Consider the following 19,718-nt stretch of genomic DNA (forward strand, 5'->3'; position numbering starts at 1 on the left):
TCATCTGTCCTCTAACACAAAATGACAACATGGGATAAAATGTAAAATGATGGAATCACAAAAAAAAAAATAAGTTTTGACTAAAATAAAATAACTTTTGTGCCATTTTAATATAGCTGCTGCAGGTGAAAGAAAGCAGTTGTAACAAATGATCTCAGTCACCAGTACCAACACTGTATTGATTAGGTAAATACCAAATGACCAATTCTGAAATGATCAATAGTCATCAACAAAAATTTATTTAATGAAATTTTATGAAGTGTCTTTATGTACAAATGACAAAGGATGTAATGGCACATAACAGTCAATTTTGTCAAAACTGTCACTAAATTATACACACACACACACTTGTGTGATTCAGGAAGCAGGTCATGTTTTTCCATACAAGCCTAGGAGGTCCTGAGAGCAGGGACTTCCTTTGCCAAAGGGCCAAATTCCACATGGTCCATGACCATTAACCCACCCAGGGTGACTCAGACCCCCCACGTCCCCTTCGCTTCACAACAACCATGCACTCTGCATAGAGTGAAAGTCTTGACTTCACAACCATGTGCTAGGTCTGTGTCACTCCCAGGACACTTCTAGAAACATCAGACAGGTATGCTGGCTCCATTTCTGCCAGGGATACGTGAATTTTTCTTTTAGATTCAATAGATGTGCAAAGAAAGTGCAAAACTAACACGAGGGGTATATATACTAAACTAAAATAAAATTGGTTGTTTAGCATTACTTTCCCACTTAAATTCATTACAATAGTCACATTTTAAACATTTTATGATATCATCAAGGAAAATAGGACAGGTCATGTTGAACTCGTTCACTCAGTAGGCGTACACCATTCGAGAATGAGCTTTTAGCTTGACGTCTGTGGCTGCCAACCTGAAAGGATTCCTGAGCTTTTATGTGACATTTGAGTTGACAGAGAATTTCACCACAGAATTGCTTGTTATGCGACATTTATAATAGATAAGATGGATGTGATTTTACACAAATTAAAATATGATATCCTGGTGTTGTTACCACTATAGCATGTTAGGTCAAAGGAAATTTCTTGTGTGCAGCTGTAGGTGACCCCCTAGTTCAGTTCAGTACAGCACAACAAACACAGAAATAACTCAGTGCCACAGCTATTGATATGCACTTAATGAGCTTTTTGAACACTCATTAGAACCCACACCCTACCCCCCTAAACTCACACTTTCATGAGCTTTTCACCCCCCTTCTCCAACTCTGAAACGTGTGCCAACCCACTGTTGTCTGACAGTGTGGAGACATGCAGCTGCCTGCTGTCTAGTCTCCTGAAAGCCAGAAACAAAATCAGTGACACACTGACACGCGAAACAGGGGTTAGTGGTGCATGGGGGTGATGGAGACACACGAGGCAAAGGCGTGGACCAGTCATAAAGAAGCCCACTCCTAAGTGTTATGGAGACCTGGAAAGTCAAAGTGAGTCAGGCTGTGTTTGGAGTGTGCTGGAATTTAACCAGAGGTAGAGGGAGGTGAAGAGTTTACGTTCCTCCTCTGTTTGGGATCTATAAGTACTAATCTGGACTATAATTGATGAAGTTACTGCAGTTCAGGTAGGCATGGGCAATGGCCAATTCAGACGACATTGATTGATTCTGATCTCTGGCTGATTTATTGGCGCATCTCTGTAAATCAGTCAGGCTTGTCTGCTTAGGGAGATTCTGGACTTCACAGCATATCAGAGATGCCACCCACAGCTTTGACAGTTCAAGTTTTAGAAATGTGTAACCTTAAGAAGAGTGATGGTTGGGGCTCCTCTAGTTTCCAAACCATGACTGTTCATGTTTTGAAGTGTCTTCCAAGTAGCTGAATTTGCCTTTCTTGTATGGAACAAAAAACCTTCATTCAGCCAGCTGGTTGGAAGTGCACGGCAACAGGTGTGTAAGGAACAGACAGACTCTCCTCTATAAAGCCAGAGAAAATTCTGCGCTTATTCTGGCGGCTCGTTAAAAGAACTTTAAACAGCAAGAAAAGTACAATGACAGATTTCAGCAGATTTGACCATGCAGATTTTTGTAATTGATCAATACCTATTTTTAGGGGGCAAGGTAAGCTTTAGTTTGTCCATGCTTCACTATTTTTGCTAACTGGAGGTGCTTGAAAACAAGTTAGTCAGTAGCTGATGAAAGTCTGGACCCTAAGTAGGCACTTTGTACTGACTCTTTTACTCATTCAACCCAAATCAGTGTCGTTCCTGGTTGGCAGCATAGTTTGGGCCTCTCACTGGCCCAAATCCAACAGACCACAGAGGAGGGAGGACAACTCTGCCCACGAATGGCATGAATAACAGCGAAGATACAGTGATCCATGTCCAGGCTCAGGTGATGAAGCTGGACACAAACTGCTTATCTTCAGGTCTACCACACGCTGTTCTGTTCTCCGTCCCAACGTGGCTTTCTGGTCCGTTTCTTAGCTCAATCTGTCCTCCATAAAAATACACCCCAAGACATTTTGACCAAATCTGGCCAAACCCGCTGAATCAGAGCAAACCTGGGATATCAGCAGTGAAGTTAAGTCAGATCGCAGCCAAGCATGCCGACACTTGGCGTCACCTGGACGAATTTACAGCAATTTCTTGGATATATAAATTACCAGAGAGAACAGCGCCGGTATAATAGTGATTTATTCTACTTAACTTAAAAACATGTTGGAAACTTTAACGGTTCTTGCTTATTTTGATGTCCTTTTACAAATTCATACTTTAAGTTATCGGCTAGTTTGAACAGTTCGGGATGAACTCAGAATCTGCTTCTTTGTGTAAACTACATAAAAAATGAAAAGAAATAGGACATCTACCGAGCCCTGCAGACCAGTTTTCTTTCTGTTCTCACTGAAGCCTGTATGAACTGCAAACTGGAAGTAGTGCTCTCGGATATCACAAATGACAGCAGTCTCCCCCTGTTTAAGTCTTTCCCACTGGTGTTAAAATCTTCGCGTTGACCCGTATCAGGCCTCGGTAAAGTATTGAGGAGAACAGACCCGGGATCTTTGCACTGGTTTCCCGTGCCTGGCCTCCTTCAAGCTCCGTCCCCGTTATTTCACCGTAGGGGTTTTTTCCGGGTAAAAAAATAAATAAATAAAAATGAGAGCCAATGCTGTTATTGTCTAAGCTTTTGACGCCACTCACCTGAATAAACTGGATAGTCAAGGCTGATTTTCCGACGCCACCGCCTCCGACCACGACCAGACGGTACTTCTCCTGCACCGAGCCGTCCTTCCAGCCAGCCATCGAGGACACTTCGCGCCGCCGCCGCTGCTGCCGAAACACCAGTGAGCAGCAAACACCCACTTTCCCCTAGTAAGCTGAAGAAGACGAGGCCCTGTAGTGGAGGCACCAGAGCGCAGAAGAGGGGACAGGCCCGTGTATGCGCTGGAATAACTCGTCAGTGTAGTCCGTCCACTGTTCGGGTGGTGGTCGGAGAAAAATGAAGGAGCGACGGCCGCCTGTCCATACGCCTGACCGCTTTCCAGGCTCGACAACACTGCGCTGCTCAAGATGTGGGTCCGATACTAGGAGTAATCAAACAGGTCAATACTACCGTCTACCGCTAGGGGCAATGGAGACTCCCCCAGGCACACTTTCACGCTCACTACAGCCCTCCCAATTTCATGCACCCATCAATCACATTCTTGTCCCCAGAGACATGTTTTCTTACTCTGCATTCATAATTTAAATCTAAAGCAGAGTAGTCAACGTTTGAGCAGAGTTTGGAGTGAGACAAGTGTCCGGGTGGGGTCAACGTTTAAAAAACTAGGATGAACTAATTTAAGCCAGAATAGTTTAACTCTGCGTTACAATGGAAGAAATGCCTAACAGTGCTGTCAATAGGTAATCATTAATAACCCTCCACCCCCAACCTCCCCGAAATATTAAAACTAAAAAAATAACTAAGATTTTCTAAGTTGATTTTCTCTAATTGTTATGTAATAAAAAGTATACTTTCAGACATCACTTACTTTCATCCAAATAATTAAAAATCATATCTTCGTTTATGATTTACTTAATAGCAGCTAAGCATTAACGGTATATTCTAGGCATCTGGTATCACTGCAAAACAAACGTTTCATTTCATTTTCAGCGACTTGTATTGAACTCGAAAATTAGATTGAAATTCTTATGCAAGACTAACTTCACAGTGTACAAAAGCAGCTTGTATGTCATGAAAAGAATCATGTGCTAAGTTATGACAAATCATGTGGCAGGTCCTAACTCATGTCTACTGTAGCGCCACCCAGTGTCAAGAAGGAAGGGAGAAATTCTGCTGTACAGATGCTTAGTGCTAAGTTTAGAAATTTGGTTAATTTTTTAGTAAATTCATGTGATTTATATAAGTATTTCCAATCTAGGTATGAGTTAACTTACATTTTAGCTTAACTTCTGGGCCCCCGAAGGGCTTTTGCAATAAAATGCAGTATTTCTTGTGAAGAATGTTAATTATCTGGTTTAAAGTGTAAAATATTTCTGAAAAACAGAAGTTGTTTCAAACGGACCAAACCAGTTTGCTCTTCCATTTTGGTAGTGACACTCACCCTGAGAATGATACGCATACTAAATAAATAAAAATAGAGACTCCACTTTGAACACAGTAGCTGGAAAGCTGCAGAGCGGCCAGACGGTCCACTGTTTATTTTCACAGCTGAAGTTCTGACCTCAAAGCAACCTTGCTGCCTTTATCTAACCCCCTGGAGGGACAGATTCTCCAGATACTTTAACTGTATGAGCAGGGCGTGACCCTTTGGCCAATTCCCAGAAATACACCTTTACTCATAAATTATAAACAGGAGGGCAAATGGAACATCGACACCTGCGCAAAAGCCGTCGCCGTCTCATTAACACAACAATATCAAAACTTGCAAATTGCTGATTTATATTCTAAACAACTGCATCATATTCTACGTGAACCACATGTATGCCTTTGATTGGTGTTTTAGTCCCTATGGGGGTACTGACAGGACAAATACCAACTGGTTTCACACTGTGCAGGATATCATGAGAGGAATGTGAGGAATTCTAATTAGTACCTGGAGATATGAAGCTAGACAGAGAGTCCTCTTTCTTAAAGGGCACAACCACTTTTAGGCAACTGAAACCATTCTCTGGAATCTGTTATAAACATTTATTTAATTAGAGGCAGTTGTAACTTCAATATATGTTTATTGAAAATTAACAAGGACAGAAAAAAAGAAAACAGATGTAGCGTTTAGAGAAATGTAAAAAAAAAAAAAAAGAAAATGGGGACAAAAGCAGCTAAGTATTAACAGTACTGACTTCTTCTTAGGGAGATGGAAGGGTGGCAAGACAGATGTCAACAGAAAAGCAGACAAATCAGATATTAGCCTTTTTTTGAGAGAGGTTGATCTTATCACCGAGGCTCAGTGCCATTCCCTGTGGAAAGAAAAGATTTATTACAACACAGATAGAAAACAGGAACATGAAAAATAATGTAAAAATAGGTAAGACATTTTCCCATTCCTTATTTGTACCCATTTCTACATTGAATTATTACTTTAATGTTAAGATATAATACAAAGCATCCATATGGCTTGAATTCAGAGTCAATAAATTCAGTCAAGCTTTTAGTTCCCAGATTAATACCAAGTCAGTGCACAGCAGCTGTGACCCACCTGACTTTTGGCCCTAATGCGTATGTGTCCGGTGACCGGTGCCTCGGGCCCCAGGTGAATGGGCTTCTCGATGCTGACGTTAGCCAGGGCATCTTCCCCAAAGATGGAGCGAGCATACAGGTTGGCGGCCATGAAGCCACAGAAACCAGAGAGTGCCTGATTTATTTCAGAAAACAAAAGAAAAAAGAGAATGTGAAGAAAAACTCTTTGGCAACAATGAATTAATAAAACTACCTAAAATGGACAGCTCAGGAATGATAAATACAAGAAATTACAAGCAAGCAAATACACAAACATCCCAAAAAGTATTGTGTTTTTTAAAATCAAGCAGAGGACAAAAAGCTTGTTGAGTTTTGCGTTTATAGTAACTCACCTTTTCAGGAGTCAAACACTTCATGTTAGTGGACTTAAGAATATGCTGAAGATATTCGTTCAGATCACTGATGTTGGTGTTTACTGTCACCTACAATCAAGACAGGTTTTGGAATTACTTGTTGTTAAATGGAAACAGCATTTCTTTAAATAAGGAGAGGAAACACTTGAAACTCCCAGATGCTGTTGATCTATTAGAAAGGCAAAACTTACCTTATTTTCCCATTCAAACTCTGCCCACATCTGTCTGAACTCTGCATCTGTGCAGGAGGCTGGCTGGATGTAATCCATGATGTCAATATGAATGTCGCTGAGGACAACACAGTTTCTGTCGCTAGCAGCTCCGGACACGTCATAGACTGCGGAAAAAGAATCAAATTAAAAACACACACCCGCAAAAATAGAATTTAACTTCCTGAAATTCCTCTCTTACCAATGTTGCCAAATATAATCCCATTCTCGGTAGAAGCTACCTTGACATTAGCCTTTATATTAGCAAAATCATGAGGGGCCAGAGTTAGAGGGGAAGGTTTTTCAACCAACTTGAGATCACCTGAGGAATAAAATAAAATGCCCAATTTAGAACAATACAGAAAAAGGAGACAAAACCAGATTCTCCAGATGAGAAGGGAGGCAACAAAACAAACCTAAAGTGGCCAACTCAAGAGTGCAGTTCTGAAGAGTGTCACTTGTCTGGTTGACCACCAGCACATCCAGCACAATGTCATACTGGTTAACATGGACATAGGCTTCAGCGTACACTGGGTCCGAGAAGCCAGTCAGCTGGGTCACCTAGTTAGACAAAAATGTATTTAATCATCATGTTTGATGCAATTACTGAAATATCCTTCTAACATTCATTTTGAGCAGATTTTACTAACAGCACAACAACATATCCAGGAGCAATTCATTATATATTTCATAGCATAACCTATAACTTGAAAAATATAATCATGTATCAACAGTTGTGTAATTTTTCCTAATGTCCAAAAACTACAGCGCCCTCTGTGGTTAATGAATAGATAGGTGAGCTTTTCAAACGACTCAATCTCAATTGCCAAAGCGTTGTCCTCTGCATGCTGCTCAGCAGGGCTTTGTGGCTTACCTTATTGAGTTTTGATGCAAGTGGGTCAGCAGCCTCCTTCCTCTGAGTGTTACCCATAGCAGCCAGCAAGCTCAGCTGAAACTGGTCCTCCTTAGAGGTCATCTCATTTTTGGCTGTGAGTTGGATGAAGGAGATCGGGTCGTCTGCTTGCACAGTCACGTTTCGTTTCTCGGATTCTTTCTGTGATCAGGATTAGAAACACATTAAGGATCAGCCTTTATCTGCTTCATGATCATAGCTTTGAAATATGTTGTGTACTACTAGAGCATAATTCAAAAATATCTGTACACACTCACTCATTTTAGGTAAATAACAAAAGTGTGTCTTCAAATTTCAGAATGATGCAGAAGATACTTGGGTGATACTAGGTGAAATATTGCTGTTATCACTTTATAGAAATCCCTACTACCATCTGTGACTATAAACCTATGTGGTAGTTAACAACATGATCTAAGAGCAAGAATAGAGGTGTCAAAACAAACTGGCTACAAATATTGCTTTTGTTAAAAACAGAAGAAATTTCAGTGATCATATTCCTGTCATGTCACTGAGAAATGAATACAAATGATTTACACTTAAAACATGTCCCAAAATGATTATAAATGCTCATATTGTGACCAGAACTGTTAAACGGCTCTTTTGGCAGTCTCATCAAAATGTTGATCAAATTTGTATGTTAATACCCATCTTTTTGATTATTCTCATAAAACCTTCTATAAATAAATTATTTCAAAACAACAGATTATTCAGCTAAAACAAAGCACATCCATGAAAAAGCAAAAATGTTCAACATAAATTTCCCTTTAAATCTACAACTAAGACCAAGCTCCTCTTCTAAATCTAGTTTTATAGATTTTTCTTTTCTAAAACGTTTTTATTATTGCAACTCTTTAAAGTTCAGCACTTTGGTCTGTGTTTGCTTTTATTAAAAGTGCATGACAAATCAAGTTGACTTCACATAAAATAGAAGAAAAAAAAAAAAAACATGAACAGGAAAATGTGATTTCTTCCTGAGCCTATGATTCTGAGGAGGTAAAACACAGAGGTCAGCCCAGTGACTCAACCGCCATTACCTTTTGTGACAGCTTCTCCTCCTCCAGCCTGACAGTGAGCATATGCGACAGGGATCTGCGGCACTCCTTGTTAAAAATGTCATTCATAAGTGGTGAGCACTCTGACAGAACCTTCAGGCACAACGAGATGCGGTCCACATCGTCATCTGTAATTGGCTTCTTGGGCAGAGAGGACTTGCCCAGGTGAAGCACTGTGACCATAAACAGCATGGCTTCAGCTACAAATGACTGAAGATTCACAGAGAGGGGGAAGGATTAGAGAAATAAGCAGATGGCTTTAAAACAAATGAAGGGTTGTATAAGTGACTTTATAAGCAGAATAACTTACATTTTGTTTCTTTTTGTCTTGAACAATTGAAACGTAACGCAGGGCCAGTTTGGTGAGTGTTGTGGCCAAGGAAGCCGCCACAAAGAAGTCTCCATCCATTAGGAATCCTCGGAGTGGTGGTCTGGGGAAAAAAATAATACAGACTGAGACATATGGGGAAACTCAAGAAAAACAATCAGTTCAAAATTGTGGACTTGTAATCCAACTCCAATGTGCACATTTTACCTGTCCTCTTCTTTCTTTGAAGGCCTGGAGGAGCTCAGGGCACTCTGTGTCACGTAGGTCCCCATCTCCGTCACCAGCTTCTGAGCTGGAGCTGCACTTACTTCATCCTCTTTCAACTCACCTGTCTCTTTTTTAATCTCATTCTCCACTATTGGGATCTGTCCAGTACACATGTAAGAGATTTAATAAGACTAAAATTGACCATAGCCAATCAGTAACAACTTAGAGACATCACTAAGCACACACACCTCTCCTAGAGACCTGCGTACTTCAGTCATCACATTCTGGATGTCCTCCTTAGTGCTGCAGTATTCTCCTAAAATCCAAAGTGCTCCCCTGTAAATCCTGGAATAAAGCAATTGTGACAAACATGTACAGTGAAGTTTAGATGTTGTGAATTAAGCTGTACTTAGTCTAATGAGTGTTAGTCTAACACTTGTTAGATAAGTGTTAGACTAACAACTCAAAGGTAAAAACTCAAATGTATTGCACAAGCAGTGACCCATTTTAGGCAACTGTGCTTAACTAACACATCTAGGTGGAACATTACCAAAAAAAAATGAAATCAGCATATCCACACAGCTTTTCAACAGAGGAAAGAAAAAAATGCTATAAAATTTTCTGATTGACTGCTGCACTTGATTAAAACACAGTGGACCAACACCAGCAGGTACATGACTTTTTAAACCGTCAGTGGCTGTGGAAACTTCACAGTGGTCCTAAAGCAGCCTGGATTCTGTGCTTCTCCACTCTTGCAAGAGACTCGGACTTTGATGTTTAAATAAAATGCTAAATTCACTTTCTTCTGAAGAGTGCTTTAAAACCACTGAGTAACAGTCCAGTTATTTTTTTCCAACTTCCCCTATTTAGGAGGCTTTAGACATAATCTCTGGCTCTGAGTCCACAACTTGTCAATCTCCCTTAAACTATTGAAAGGCCACAGATTCACACAATCATCTCAAGACTTCTGTTACCTCTATGGCATGTGGGCCTTTTTTCCACATCACATTTGTTCCATTTTCAACTTCCCATTACTAAGCTTTGATAAAGCACTTTCAACACTCAGCCTTTTCTGTGTTTAGATTATCAATGACACTCCGCTTGAGCAGTCTTCCTCAAGATTGTGTAAGTCATGTCAACATTTCTGTATAGATTTTTTATTGGTCCTTTAATATTCAAAGAGCTGATAAACTTGGGAATTTCATTAGCGGTAAGATACAATGATCAAAATGAACAAATAAAATGCTTGAAATATTCTGTAAGGAATTTCTATACAAACAATATCTGACCCATCCTTTACAATAATCCCATTATTAAAAAAAATATCTAATGTTCCAGAGAGTAATAAATAAAAGTGTTTCTGAAAGCTTACTTGACTGTTTTAATGGCATGAAAAACCTCCAGCATTTTCTCGATGATCAAAGGTCTTAAGTTGTCAAACCTCTGGATGGCCTCCCTCACAAACTCCAGCACATCGGCAGCAGCTGCCTCATTAGTGTCACTCAGGAATTCCATCAGCTGGGGTTGAAAAAACATAAAAAACCCATATATATTCATTTGAGTCTCTGTTAAGCTAATTACACAAATGGAAAACAGTTTAAAGAAGATTTTCTCATGGTGTTAACATAAAAAAACCTCACCACAGGTATGACATTAGCTGCCATGTCAGGGAAGCGCACGCTGCATGAGTGGAGAGTGCGAACAAGCAGCTGTCTGTATTTATCAGTGTCTTCATGCTCTGTTACATTGTTTGTTTTAATCACCTCCTTCTTCAGAACAATCACCAACTAGAAAGCAGACAGAAGTCACAATATTTGCAAAGCAGTCCAACTTCTGTCAGAGAAAAGACACCAAAAAAATAAAAACACCTGAAAAACAATAACACTTCATTTAAAACCGACCTCCTCCACGTTACGAGAGGAGACGAGGTCCAGGGCCAGCTGCAAGGTCTTCTTTCTGACTTCCAGGTCAGGGGTGCTGAGGACGCGCAGGATGTCCATCACTAGGTCCTAGATAAATAAATAAATAGTTTATCAAACTGATTACATCCCAACAATCTCACATAACAAAGAATAAATTGAATGTTACAAACATTTCAAGGTCAAAGATGAAGCAGTTATGAATCAACCTACTTGAAGTACGCGCTCATGAGTTGGATGGTCCTTCAGTTCAATCAGACGATCGAGAACGATCAGCTTGACGTTGTTGTCGCTCTCCTTGATGATCAAATCAATGTAGCACTGCGCAGCAGCCTGGGGTCCAGAAAATTATACGATAGTCAGAAAAAAATATCAGTCCAAGTCAACAGCCTATCTGGTGTACAACAACAATAGGGTAAAATATGTACCTTGATGGCTGTGGGAGCACTGGAGAGAGTAACAAGAGTCCCAGCAGCTTCATACTTAACAGCTGGACTGGAGGACTGCAGCAGATTGTAGATGCAACGGATAAAGCGGGCGCGCTCCGATGGATTAGCATGGCAAACCTAACACAGAGAACAGCAAAAAAAAAAAAAAGAAAAAAATAATTGAGTTTTTTTATTGCATGCTTGTTTAACTCAGAACCTGAATTATATAAATCAGCCTATTTCCTACCTTGTATATCAGCTCCACAATGACCAGCTGCAGGATGTCACCGAAAGTATGAACCTGATCGATACATGTGCTGAGGTAATCCAGAGCTCGATCCTGCAGGAACAGATGATGTTGCTTAAGTCTGCATAAACATCACAGCCTGATACAAACAGACTATATGCTGAAATGCAACAAACCTGATCTGCATGAATCAGCATCATGAAGGCATTTCTCTTACAGCTGGCATCTTTTTCATTGACAAGAAAATCATGGATCAACTCTGGAGCATCTGGGATGAGATGTTCGAAGTTCCTAAAAAATATAAAGTAGCTCATCACTCACAAAAAAATGACAAACTGCATAATGTGGATGGGTAAGAAGAGATTCCCCTGTTGGTACCTATAGATGGTATAAATGGCCAGGACAGCGTTTCGGCGGACATAGCTGTGGCGGTGCTCCAGGCAAGCCCGGATAGCCGGCATTAGAGGCTCAAGTAGCTCAGATTCCTTCAGCTTGCACAGGAAACGGAGAGTAGAGCCACGGATGAACTCGTTGGGATGCTGCAGGTCCTGAAATTAAAAGAAACATATGCAATAACTAGATGTGCAGAGAACAAAAGCAAACTGTTCTTAGAACAATGTGAAAAAAAAAAATAATAATTTTTTTCAACTCAAATGTTAATTTTAACTAATAACATATAAATGTACTTGTCAAAGCTACAACTGAGGCAGTATCTTTAAAATTCTTGTTTTTTTTTAGACAAATATAAACAAGGAACAGTTTATGAATTCTATACGTCACAAAAATGACAAACTACTAAAATGTGGATATTACCTGACTGAATCTTTACATATTTTTCTGTTTGTTTGAAGTATTGAGGTCACAGTTAGCTCACCTTCCTGTAGGCATCACAGACCAGGATCATCTCCTGCAGCAGCTTGCCATCTGGAGTTGTTTTGGGAACAATCTCCCAGAAAACTAGCAGAAGCTTTTTTATGGTGTGGTCTTGAAGTGGCAGCACAAAGCGAATGATGGTCATCAGAAGTCCGGGCAATTTCTCGCCATTTAGGATCATGATGATGACCTTCTTCAGGGCTTCAGTTTTTGCTTTGATCTCGCCCTTTTCTAAAGAGAAATTGTGTTCATATTAAACTCTATCAGCTACTAAAAGATAAATAAATACATAGGTTTAAATGTCTGTATTTGTACTACGAGTAAATTAGAATGCAAGGACTAATTTACTTGTAAGATTACTGTGGTAAAAAAAATATGTCTTTTGCATTCCTTACCCTAACATTTGCTATGAACTACAGCAAATGTTAGGGAACTGGGGGACATATTAAAAAGCCTTACCTAGATCCGTTTTTAAGCTGACTTCAGAAGGGGGCTCCGAGTCAGAGGCAACATTTATCAGAGTGTAACAAACATTTTCTGCAGCTGTCATTTTGCTGCTGGGTTTGTAGAGTTTTTAGAAGAATCCCAGTGGAAAATGCTGTCTTGTAGATACCTATATAAACCATAAAAAAATGAAAAGGTCAGCAAAGGGCAGAGAAAATGCCAGTGCCAATGATTTAAATATTGCATATGAAAGCATCAACATTAACTGATCAAAGTCTGAACAAGGAAATAAAATAAATACAAAAGATTGATGATTAAACAGAGTAAAGCACTGTGTAGTCTTACATAGTAGCAGCTTGGAAATGTAAGGAATGGAAAAATCAATAATGTCAAGAACTATTAATTCAGTGGCAATGAAATTAACACAAAATACATTTCCACAACCACATTCTTGGAATTATACATGGTTCTTGTGAAAGATTACGTATTATACAGCTAACATTTCAAAGAATCATTTATAGTTAAAAAGTAACCCTTTTTCTAAATGTTTTTATTCTCTTTAAAAATTTGTGTTGAATTTCAAGAAATGGAGAAAGAAACATTCCAGTGAAAAGGGCAGTCAAACAGAAAAAATTTAAAAAACAAACCAACAGCACTGCTCTATTCCCGGGTTGGGTGTAGAAACCCGGGAATTTTGCATGTACATCTAAAAGTATGAAAAGCATTAGATATTTTTTTTTTCCCTCCAGGGGGTCTTTTGTGGGCTCTAGTGTCCCTTATTCAAAAGTAGGCTGACAGGAAGGGGGAAGGAGAGGGGACAAGACATGCGGCAAACGTCGGCCGGGTCTGGGAATCCAACCCGCAACCACCGCGTCGAGGACTGAGGGCCTCCAAATGTGGGTCGCGCTATCCCCTACGCCACCACAGCACGCCCACATTAGATCTAAATTTAACAATAAATATATATTTTAATTAAGTTTCCTTTTTACGCTTGGTATTGTTACTTTGTTGTGCATCTATTTAAGGTCTGGTCCTGATTACGCTTTTAGATTGTTTAGGAGGCACTGGGTTGCTGCTGGAGCTAACTTAACTCATAATCATTGAGGTTAAAGTTCATCTGAGGTTAAACTTGGATATCCTTCTAAAGAGAACCACGGGGACAAATTCCCTAGTTTGTGTTTTTGTACTTAGGACAAAGAGAGTTCCCTTTATCTGAGATTGCTTATGTGATCCCAAACTTTCCCATCTGACAGGTCAAAGTGACCTTGGCCCAGATGCTGCACCAAACACCGCCCTAGAATCTACTACTAACCTGTAAGCTGCTTAAAATAAAGCCCTCTGTTTAAAAATGTAATCTAAAATACAGGTTTGTAGTGCATTACTTTTACTTAAGCTTTGGTGACTGTTGCTTCATATGACACTTCTGTGTTGAAAAAGAATCAGTGAATGTTAAAGATGAATGGATACTCGTCTGGTTTATCCAAGGCAACTTCTAGTAGTAACTCTGAAGAACCACACAGATATAAAATCATAAACTGCCTTTTGTGACATGCAGCTAAGGGTTTTTAAAGTGATGGGAAAAAAACAGAGCCAGTAACTGTATTACCAGAGTTTTTATATGCGAGTTGTGAAATATTGCATTAGAAGCAGTTGATGGAGACAAAAGAATTTATTAAAAAAAACAACAACTTTCTCACTTTCATGAAACAAAAAAATAAAATAAAAAACGTTTTTAGCTTGTTTGAGGTGGTTTAGGTATTTCCAAAAAAAAAAAAAAGAGTTAATGCACAAAAGGGAAGATGGTTGATCTGCTCCATATCTGCAGATGGAAACACGCCTAATTCAGATATTCCTTTTTGTTTTCCTCTTTTAATACAAACGTTTGCTTAAAATTTGCATGACGATGGGATGGAAACATAACTGTGTGCGTTACAGCTTATAGCTTTAGTTTAGCTAACGTAGGTCACTAACATATGAAACATATTTTGCAGAAAGGTCTATCAAGTCTTGAAACTTTATTTTTAACGGTACAATTATAATATTTAACATAAACTTCCCCTTTAAGTAACTGGACGTGGCACTGGTACCAGGACCACAGTAAGGTGACTCAGATGCCACATAGACAAACTGTGTGGTCAGTTAATTAAATTTCACATTGGTTTAGGATGTTTCTATATATTACACTACTAGATGGAATATAGATAGTACTAGATGGTATATCTCAACTACTCTTAGTGTATATACTAATGTTTTAATTGCTTTACGTTTTTTTTATATGTATCTGTACCAATACGTTTTGCTACCGACTTACACATATAGTTTGCTGGGGGATTGTGGATTAAAGGTCGATAGCGTCACGAATTCTGGCACAATTTCATTAAATTATCTTAAATTTTTTATAAACAATAATTTTATCGCTGCTCTCATAATATATAAGGCGGTGCAAACCAACCCAGCAGCTGCTAGCTAAACCAGCTAAAGTTACCCAAGTGCGATTTGCCGTCTTTGCGACAAATAGAGTTGTTTGCGTCAAAAACAAACAGCTGGATGAGGGGAAATGTTAACAAACAACCTTAAACTATCTAGTTAGTTGATTACACAGCTAACAGCGCTTTGGTATTATACGAAATACACGAATCCGTAACCCCTGTTAGCTAACAGTAGCTAAGCTTTCGTCCAGGGTTGTAATGAAATGGAGGACGGTAACATTAGCTTGCTGACTTATATGTTAAGATATGCAAAACAAACAATATCACGCATGTTTATGAAATAGAAGCTGTGTAACGGCTATAACATATATCTAGTTCTTAAAGGTGGCTACGAATATAAAACTTTAGTTATTTACCTGTGTAAAAGCCCAAAGAGCCCCCAGTGGTGAGCTGTCTATCGGCTCTCTGCTTCTTCCTTCTGACGTGGAAGACAGCTTCCTGAGCCACATCACTGCTACCGTACCCCGGAAGGCTCAAACGCGCAAGGAAAATCTAACTAAATTTTTAAAAAGCTGAATTTTAAAATATATCAGAAGGTTGCACTTTAATTTTAACTTTTCCGTTCTTCTATTCTCTGAATGAATATTGCAACTTCTAAAAGGGAAATGAATAGACAGAACAAAGGAAGAGAAATTGTACTATTTAATTCAATAATTCGCTTGTGACAGAATTCACAACAAAAGTAATCTTAAGACACTTAAAGATCAAAGTAGAACCAGTTAAAATTTTACTATGCTTACTTCAGCCAAAATCAATTCATTTTATTCAAATACATAAAACAATACAAAAGTAATAGAAATACAACACTTAGAATAAAAATAAAATTGTACAGAGATACAGAAAAGTAACAAAAAAATGTTAAGCTGCAACACACTGAACAAACATTTGAACTCATAAATCAATGTAGAAATAAATATCACAGTTTTTGTATGTTACAAGAATTGCCTGTGTTAAGAAAACACTGGTCAACTGTACAAGATTGCTTATGCTGTTTGAATCTTACTTTTTATTTACTCGGAAAATATTATCTTACTGAAACAGCTCACAGCTGCACAAAGCTGAAATATGACACTTTACCAATTATCTGGAATAATCAGAATAGATTTTCCCCATAAGGCATTGCTATAACCTTGTAATTTCAATTTCCAGAATTGTTTTATTTTCATTACAACAGATTAAAGTAGTTTGTAGCATCCTCTAGTGGAAACTAACCTTAGTGCCACAATAGATGCAAAAATATGTGAATGTATCTACCTGCATGTTTCTCCCATGTGGCCAGAGATAGAAAGTACACTGTTAGTTGCTGTGCTCAGGCTGCTAGGATTGTACTCCTAACTGAAAATGTCTGATATGGTCTCATTCAAAACTTTATGTTCTTTGATACATAAAAGGCTTCCACAAAACAGGACCAGGGTCAGATGTTACAGTGAAAAACAGTCTTTTAACCAAATTTTAATTGTACTTTATTGCTTAAAGTTATTGCACTGTAACTGGTTAAATAGAGGTTATTAAAAAAAATAACAGTTAAAAATCCTACATGAACCACTTCAAAATGTTTGCCATTTTCTTTACAATATCACAGTGTCTTTAATATTCCAGTGATTCTCAGACTTGGGATTATAACTCTGTTATCAAAAATGGTAGAAAATAGAACACATTATTAATACATGATTAAAATACACACAAACAAGCTGCGAGTTTCTTACTTGTTTCAGAGCATCGACCAGTTGTGGTAATTTCCAAAAAAGCAATCACACCCACAACCCCATAAATCCTTACCGAATTTCTTCGTATTCATGGTAAAGGTTGTCAGTGTGTCCTGTATTAATTTGTTTAAGATTCACAGTTTCATCCAATGAACCTACACATGTAAACACCCTCTGGGGTTACAGTGGAAAGCACTATAGCCTATACTGAACACAGTGCTTTACTTTTCTATTTCACTTACCTTTTAGCCAACATTTGTTGTAAGAGCATGTGCAACTAATGACATCAGAGGTAGCTCTTTTTAATTAGTGAGAAGAACCCACAACTTATGTTGTTGTAAGCTGATGTATTTAGCAAGGGTATAGTGCCAAATGGTTTGTTTTGCTGAGTAAATTATGTCTTTACTTCAACGTGTTGTGTGATTTTTAAAACATCTTGAAATATATGCAAAACACCAAATTTGCTGCTGATTATTGTCCTCCAGTCGCCTTGTCAAAAAACAATAGTGCTAACTTTAAATACAAGTTGCCTGGGAGCTACTTTTAGCGTGACACAATTCTTAGAGGTAGAGTTTAGTGGTTAGAGTTTAAGCTCAGATATTTGAAAGTAAAGCCAGGATGGTTCCAGAAGTTTTGGCCATGCTCATATATATTTCCTTATGCTAGGTTATGTAACTCTGTCTTTGTGAAACAGTTCTATGGTCTTCAGTGAAAAAGGGTCTGGTGTTCTGAACAGATACACCTTACACAAAATAAAAACATAGAATGAGAATGTGGAGATAAAACGTGGAAGCAATATTTCAAACTTTGACAAATTGATAAGCCCTCAAAACAGCCATAGCGTTCATTTGGAAAGCTATCTGTTTTCAAGATAGCTTTATGAATATGCAAAGATATGCAAAATTCATCTGTTCAATGACGCAGCATTGCGATATTATTATTATTATTTCCTCATATGTTAATAATGTTTTGCACATGCCGTTTTATACACAAAATTGGTCTGTATTCGCACTGAAAATTTCCAGTGAGATTTGAAGATTAAGATTTTATCATTTGATCAATTTTATAGTTTGCTTAACAACGTTTTTTTTTTTTTTTGCTTTAAAAGTAAACTCACTTGATTGATATGTCTTTAGTTATCATTCTGCCTTAGCCCGTAAATCTTGTTTAAAGAAACTAATTGTGCTTTTTATCCAAACCAAGGTTAGCAGTTTTCCAAGTTTTCCGAGCCTGGAGAGCACGCTGGTGACATTGCTGTCTGAGGCTCCCATACAGATCACACTTCACACAATCAAGTCATGAAGTTCTCAGTTGTGGGCTGTAGGCGGCGACAGAGAGCTCAATTTCTGTAAAAACAACATCTCACCTTCTTTCTTTAGTCCAAGTGCTGGAACACGTTTGAGTGACCATGGAGCGCGTTTGCTGTCAAGTAGTTCAGCGTTAATACGCCGTGAATAGTTGTAAACAGGGGACCTTTGAAAAGACACGAGGAGCAGGACTCGAAGCGATGGCCGCACGGGAGGAAGGAGAGGTTTTGCACGGTAAACTAAGGCACCACGACGGGACTGGAAGTGTAAACAGCTCAGAGGGCTTCAGGAACGGCTATGTGAAGAGCTGCGTCACCCCCCTTAAACAGGACCATCAGAGAGGATTTTTGTTCAGCGTGTGCAGGTTTTGTAACGAAGACGTCCTCAATTCCAAACTGTTAAAGGTGTCTGCCCTCTACGTGGGCGCCTTTGTTGTTTTCGCCGTCTCTTTCCTCATTTCCAGGAGCTTGCAAAGTGACTCGGTGTGGGATTTGCGGACTTTTTTGTTGGGCTTCTCCCAGTCCATCAGTCCTCTGTTCAGCATAGGATGTGCGTTCTTCTTCCTCACCTTTTACCTGCGGAGGAAGAAGAAGCAGAGCAGCAGATCGTGGCTCCTGTCACTGCCAGCTTCATGCTACCTCGGGGATTTTCTGGTTCTGCGGTTCTTGCAATGGGGAGAGGACCAGCACCAGATGCAAATGGTGGGCAGGTTGTTGTTCGTGTTGGGATGCGTGGGTCTGCTCACGCTGATCCCGACGCTCAAACTCAAGCACAGCGTCCTCGTCCTGGTGTTCGCCAGCGTGGTGTGGCTGCTCTCCCTCACAAGTTTGAGCGGTCTGCCCGCACTGCTCAGACCGCTCCTGGCCTGCTTTGCGGGGGTTTCTGGCTCCCTGTTGGGGATCTGTTTTGACCGCTATTACCAGACAAGGGAAGCGCCGTGTGGGATTTCCAGCACGGAGGAAAAGGTCCCGGTGATCAAACCGAGGAGACGGTCCAGTTGTGTTTCACTGGGGGAAACGTCGACCAGCTATTATGGCAGCTGTAAAATGCCCCGCAGACCCTCGTTGCCCTGCATATCTAGAGAGCAGGTAGGTCACCTCACCCCCTCCACCTCCCGCCCTCTGCAGGACCATGGTCTGTTGTTGTAGTTGCAAAAATAGGCCCACAGATAATCCACAACTGCTCACCTTGCACACGAGTGGAAAGCACCCATGTTATGACAGAAAGCAGTTCAGGCTCAACAGAAGAAAATGATCAGTTTGCCACTACGAGAAACAAATTGTTAGACAACTTCAGTCATGAGTCAGTGTCTGTAACTCTTTGATATTGCCTTTACTGAATTTGTCTAAAATGACTAAAAACAGCATTGCATTTCTAAAAGGTGACGTGTTTACATTAATTTACAAATTAATTTACATTAATTTTGATTTTTTTAGGCCATTCATTTAAGCAAAACATGTACCATAAAAACGTTTGCAAGTGCTTTATGTGTAGGAAAAAACGCCATAATCTTTCTTATAGGTCTCAATAATATAACCTTAACTTTGTAT

The 19,718-nt window shown here is 39.3% G+C and overlaps 3 protein-coding genes across 4 annotated transcripts in view; 1 reads left to right on the forward strand and 2 right to left on the reverse strand.

The window, feature by feature from the left end:
• The window catches only part of rras2 (RAS related 2), a 33,815-nt gene extending 30,198 nt beyond the window's left edge, over positions 1-3,617 (reverse strand). The window contains exon 1 of the mRNA XM_044099873.1: positions 3,155-3,617. Within this exon, the coding sequence (XP_043955808.1) occupies positions 3,155-3,256 (102 nt within the window). The 5' untranslated portion in view covers positions 3,257-3,617. The remainder of the gene's footprint in view (positions 1-3,154) is intronic.
• A 1,548-nt stretch (positions 3,618-5,165) lies between these two features.
• Positions 5,166-15,629, reverse strand: copb1 (COPI coat complex subunit beta 1). 2 transcript variants are annotated; one of them, XM_044099888.1, is made up of 22 exons: positions 15,512-15,629; positions 12,682-12,835; positions 12,224-12,453; positions 11,728-11,897; positions 11,526-11,640; positions 11,350-11,442; positions 11,103-11,240; positions 10,888-11,007; positions 10,657-10,764; positions 10,396-10,542; positions 10,128-10,273; positions 9,004-9,100; positions 8,756-8,913; positions 8,531-8,651; positions 8,203-8,430; positions 7,130-7,309; positions 6,672-6,816; positions 6,458-6,577; positions 6,238-6,383; positions 6,026-6,115; positions 5,653-5,808; positions 5,166-5,413 (listed from the first exon to the last, which is right to left on the reverse strand). In XM_044099888.1, exons 2-22 carry the CDS (start codon positions 12,770-12,772, stop codon positions 5,354-5,356), a joined length of 2,859 nt encoding a protein of 952 aa, XP_043955823.1. In that variant the 5' UTR covers positions 12,773-12,835; positions 15,512-15,629; the 3' UTR covers positions 5,166-5,353. The 2 variants fall into 2 exon arrangements, with proteins under 2 accessions (XP_043955823.1, XP_043955833.1); XM_044099898.1 differs by having other exon boundaries at positions 12,682-12,820; positions 15,512-15,597.
• Positions 15,630-15,969: 340 nt separating this feature from the next.
• Positions 15,970-19,718, forward strand: part of pde3b (phosphodiesterase 3B) — a 45,490-nt gene continuing 41,741 nt past the window's right edge. Inside the window, exon 1 of the mRNA XM_044099910.1 lies at positions 15,970-19,256. Coding sequence (XP_043955845.1) covers positions 18,369-19,256 — 888 coding nt within the window. The 5' untranslated portion in view covers positions 15,970-18,368. The remainder of the gene's footprint in view (positions 19,257-19,718) is intronic.

This window comes from Gambusia affinis, linkage group LG02, assembly GCF_019740435.1.
Source record: "Gambusia affinis linkage group LG02, SWU_Gaff_1.0, whole genome shotgun sequence".
Taxonomy (NCBI): Eukaryota; Metazoa; Chordata; class Actinopteri; order Cyprinodontiformes; family Poeciliidae; genus Gambusia; species Gambusia affinis.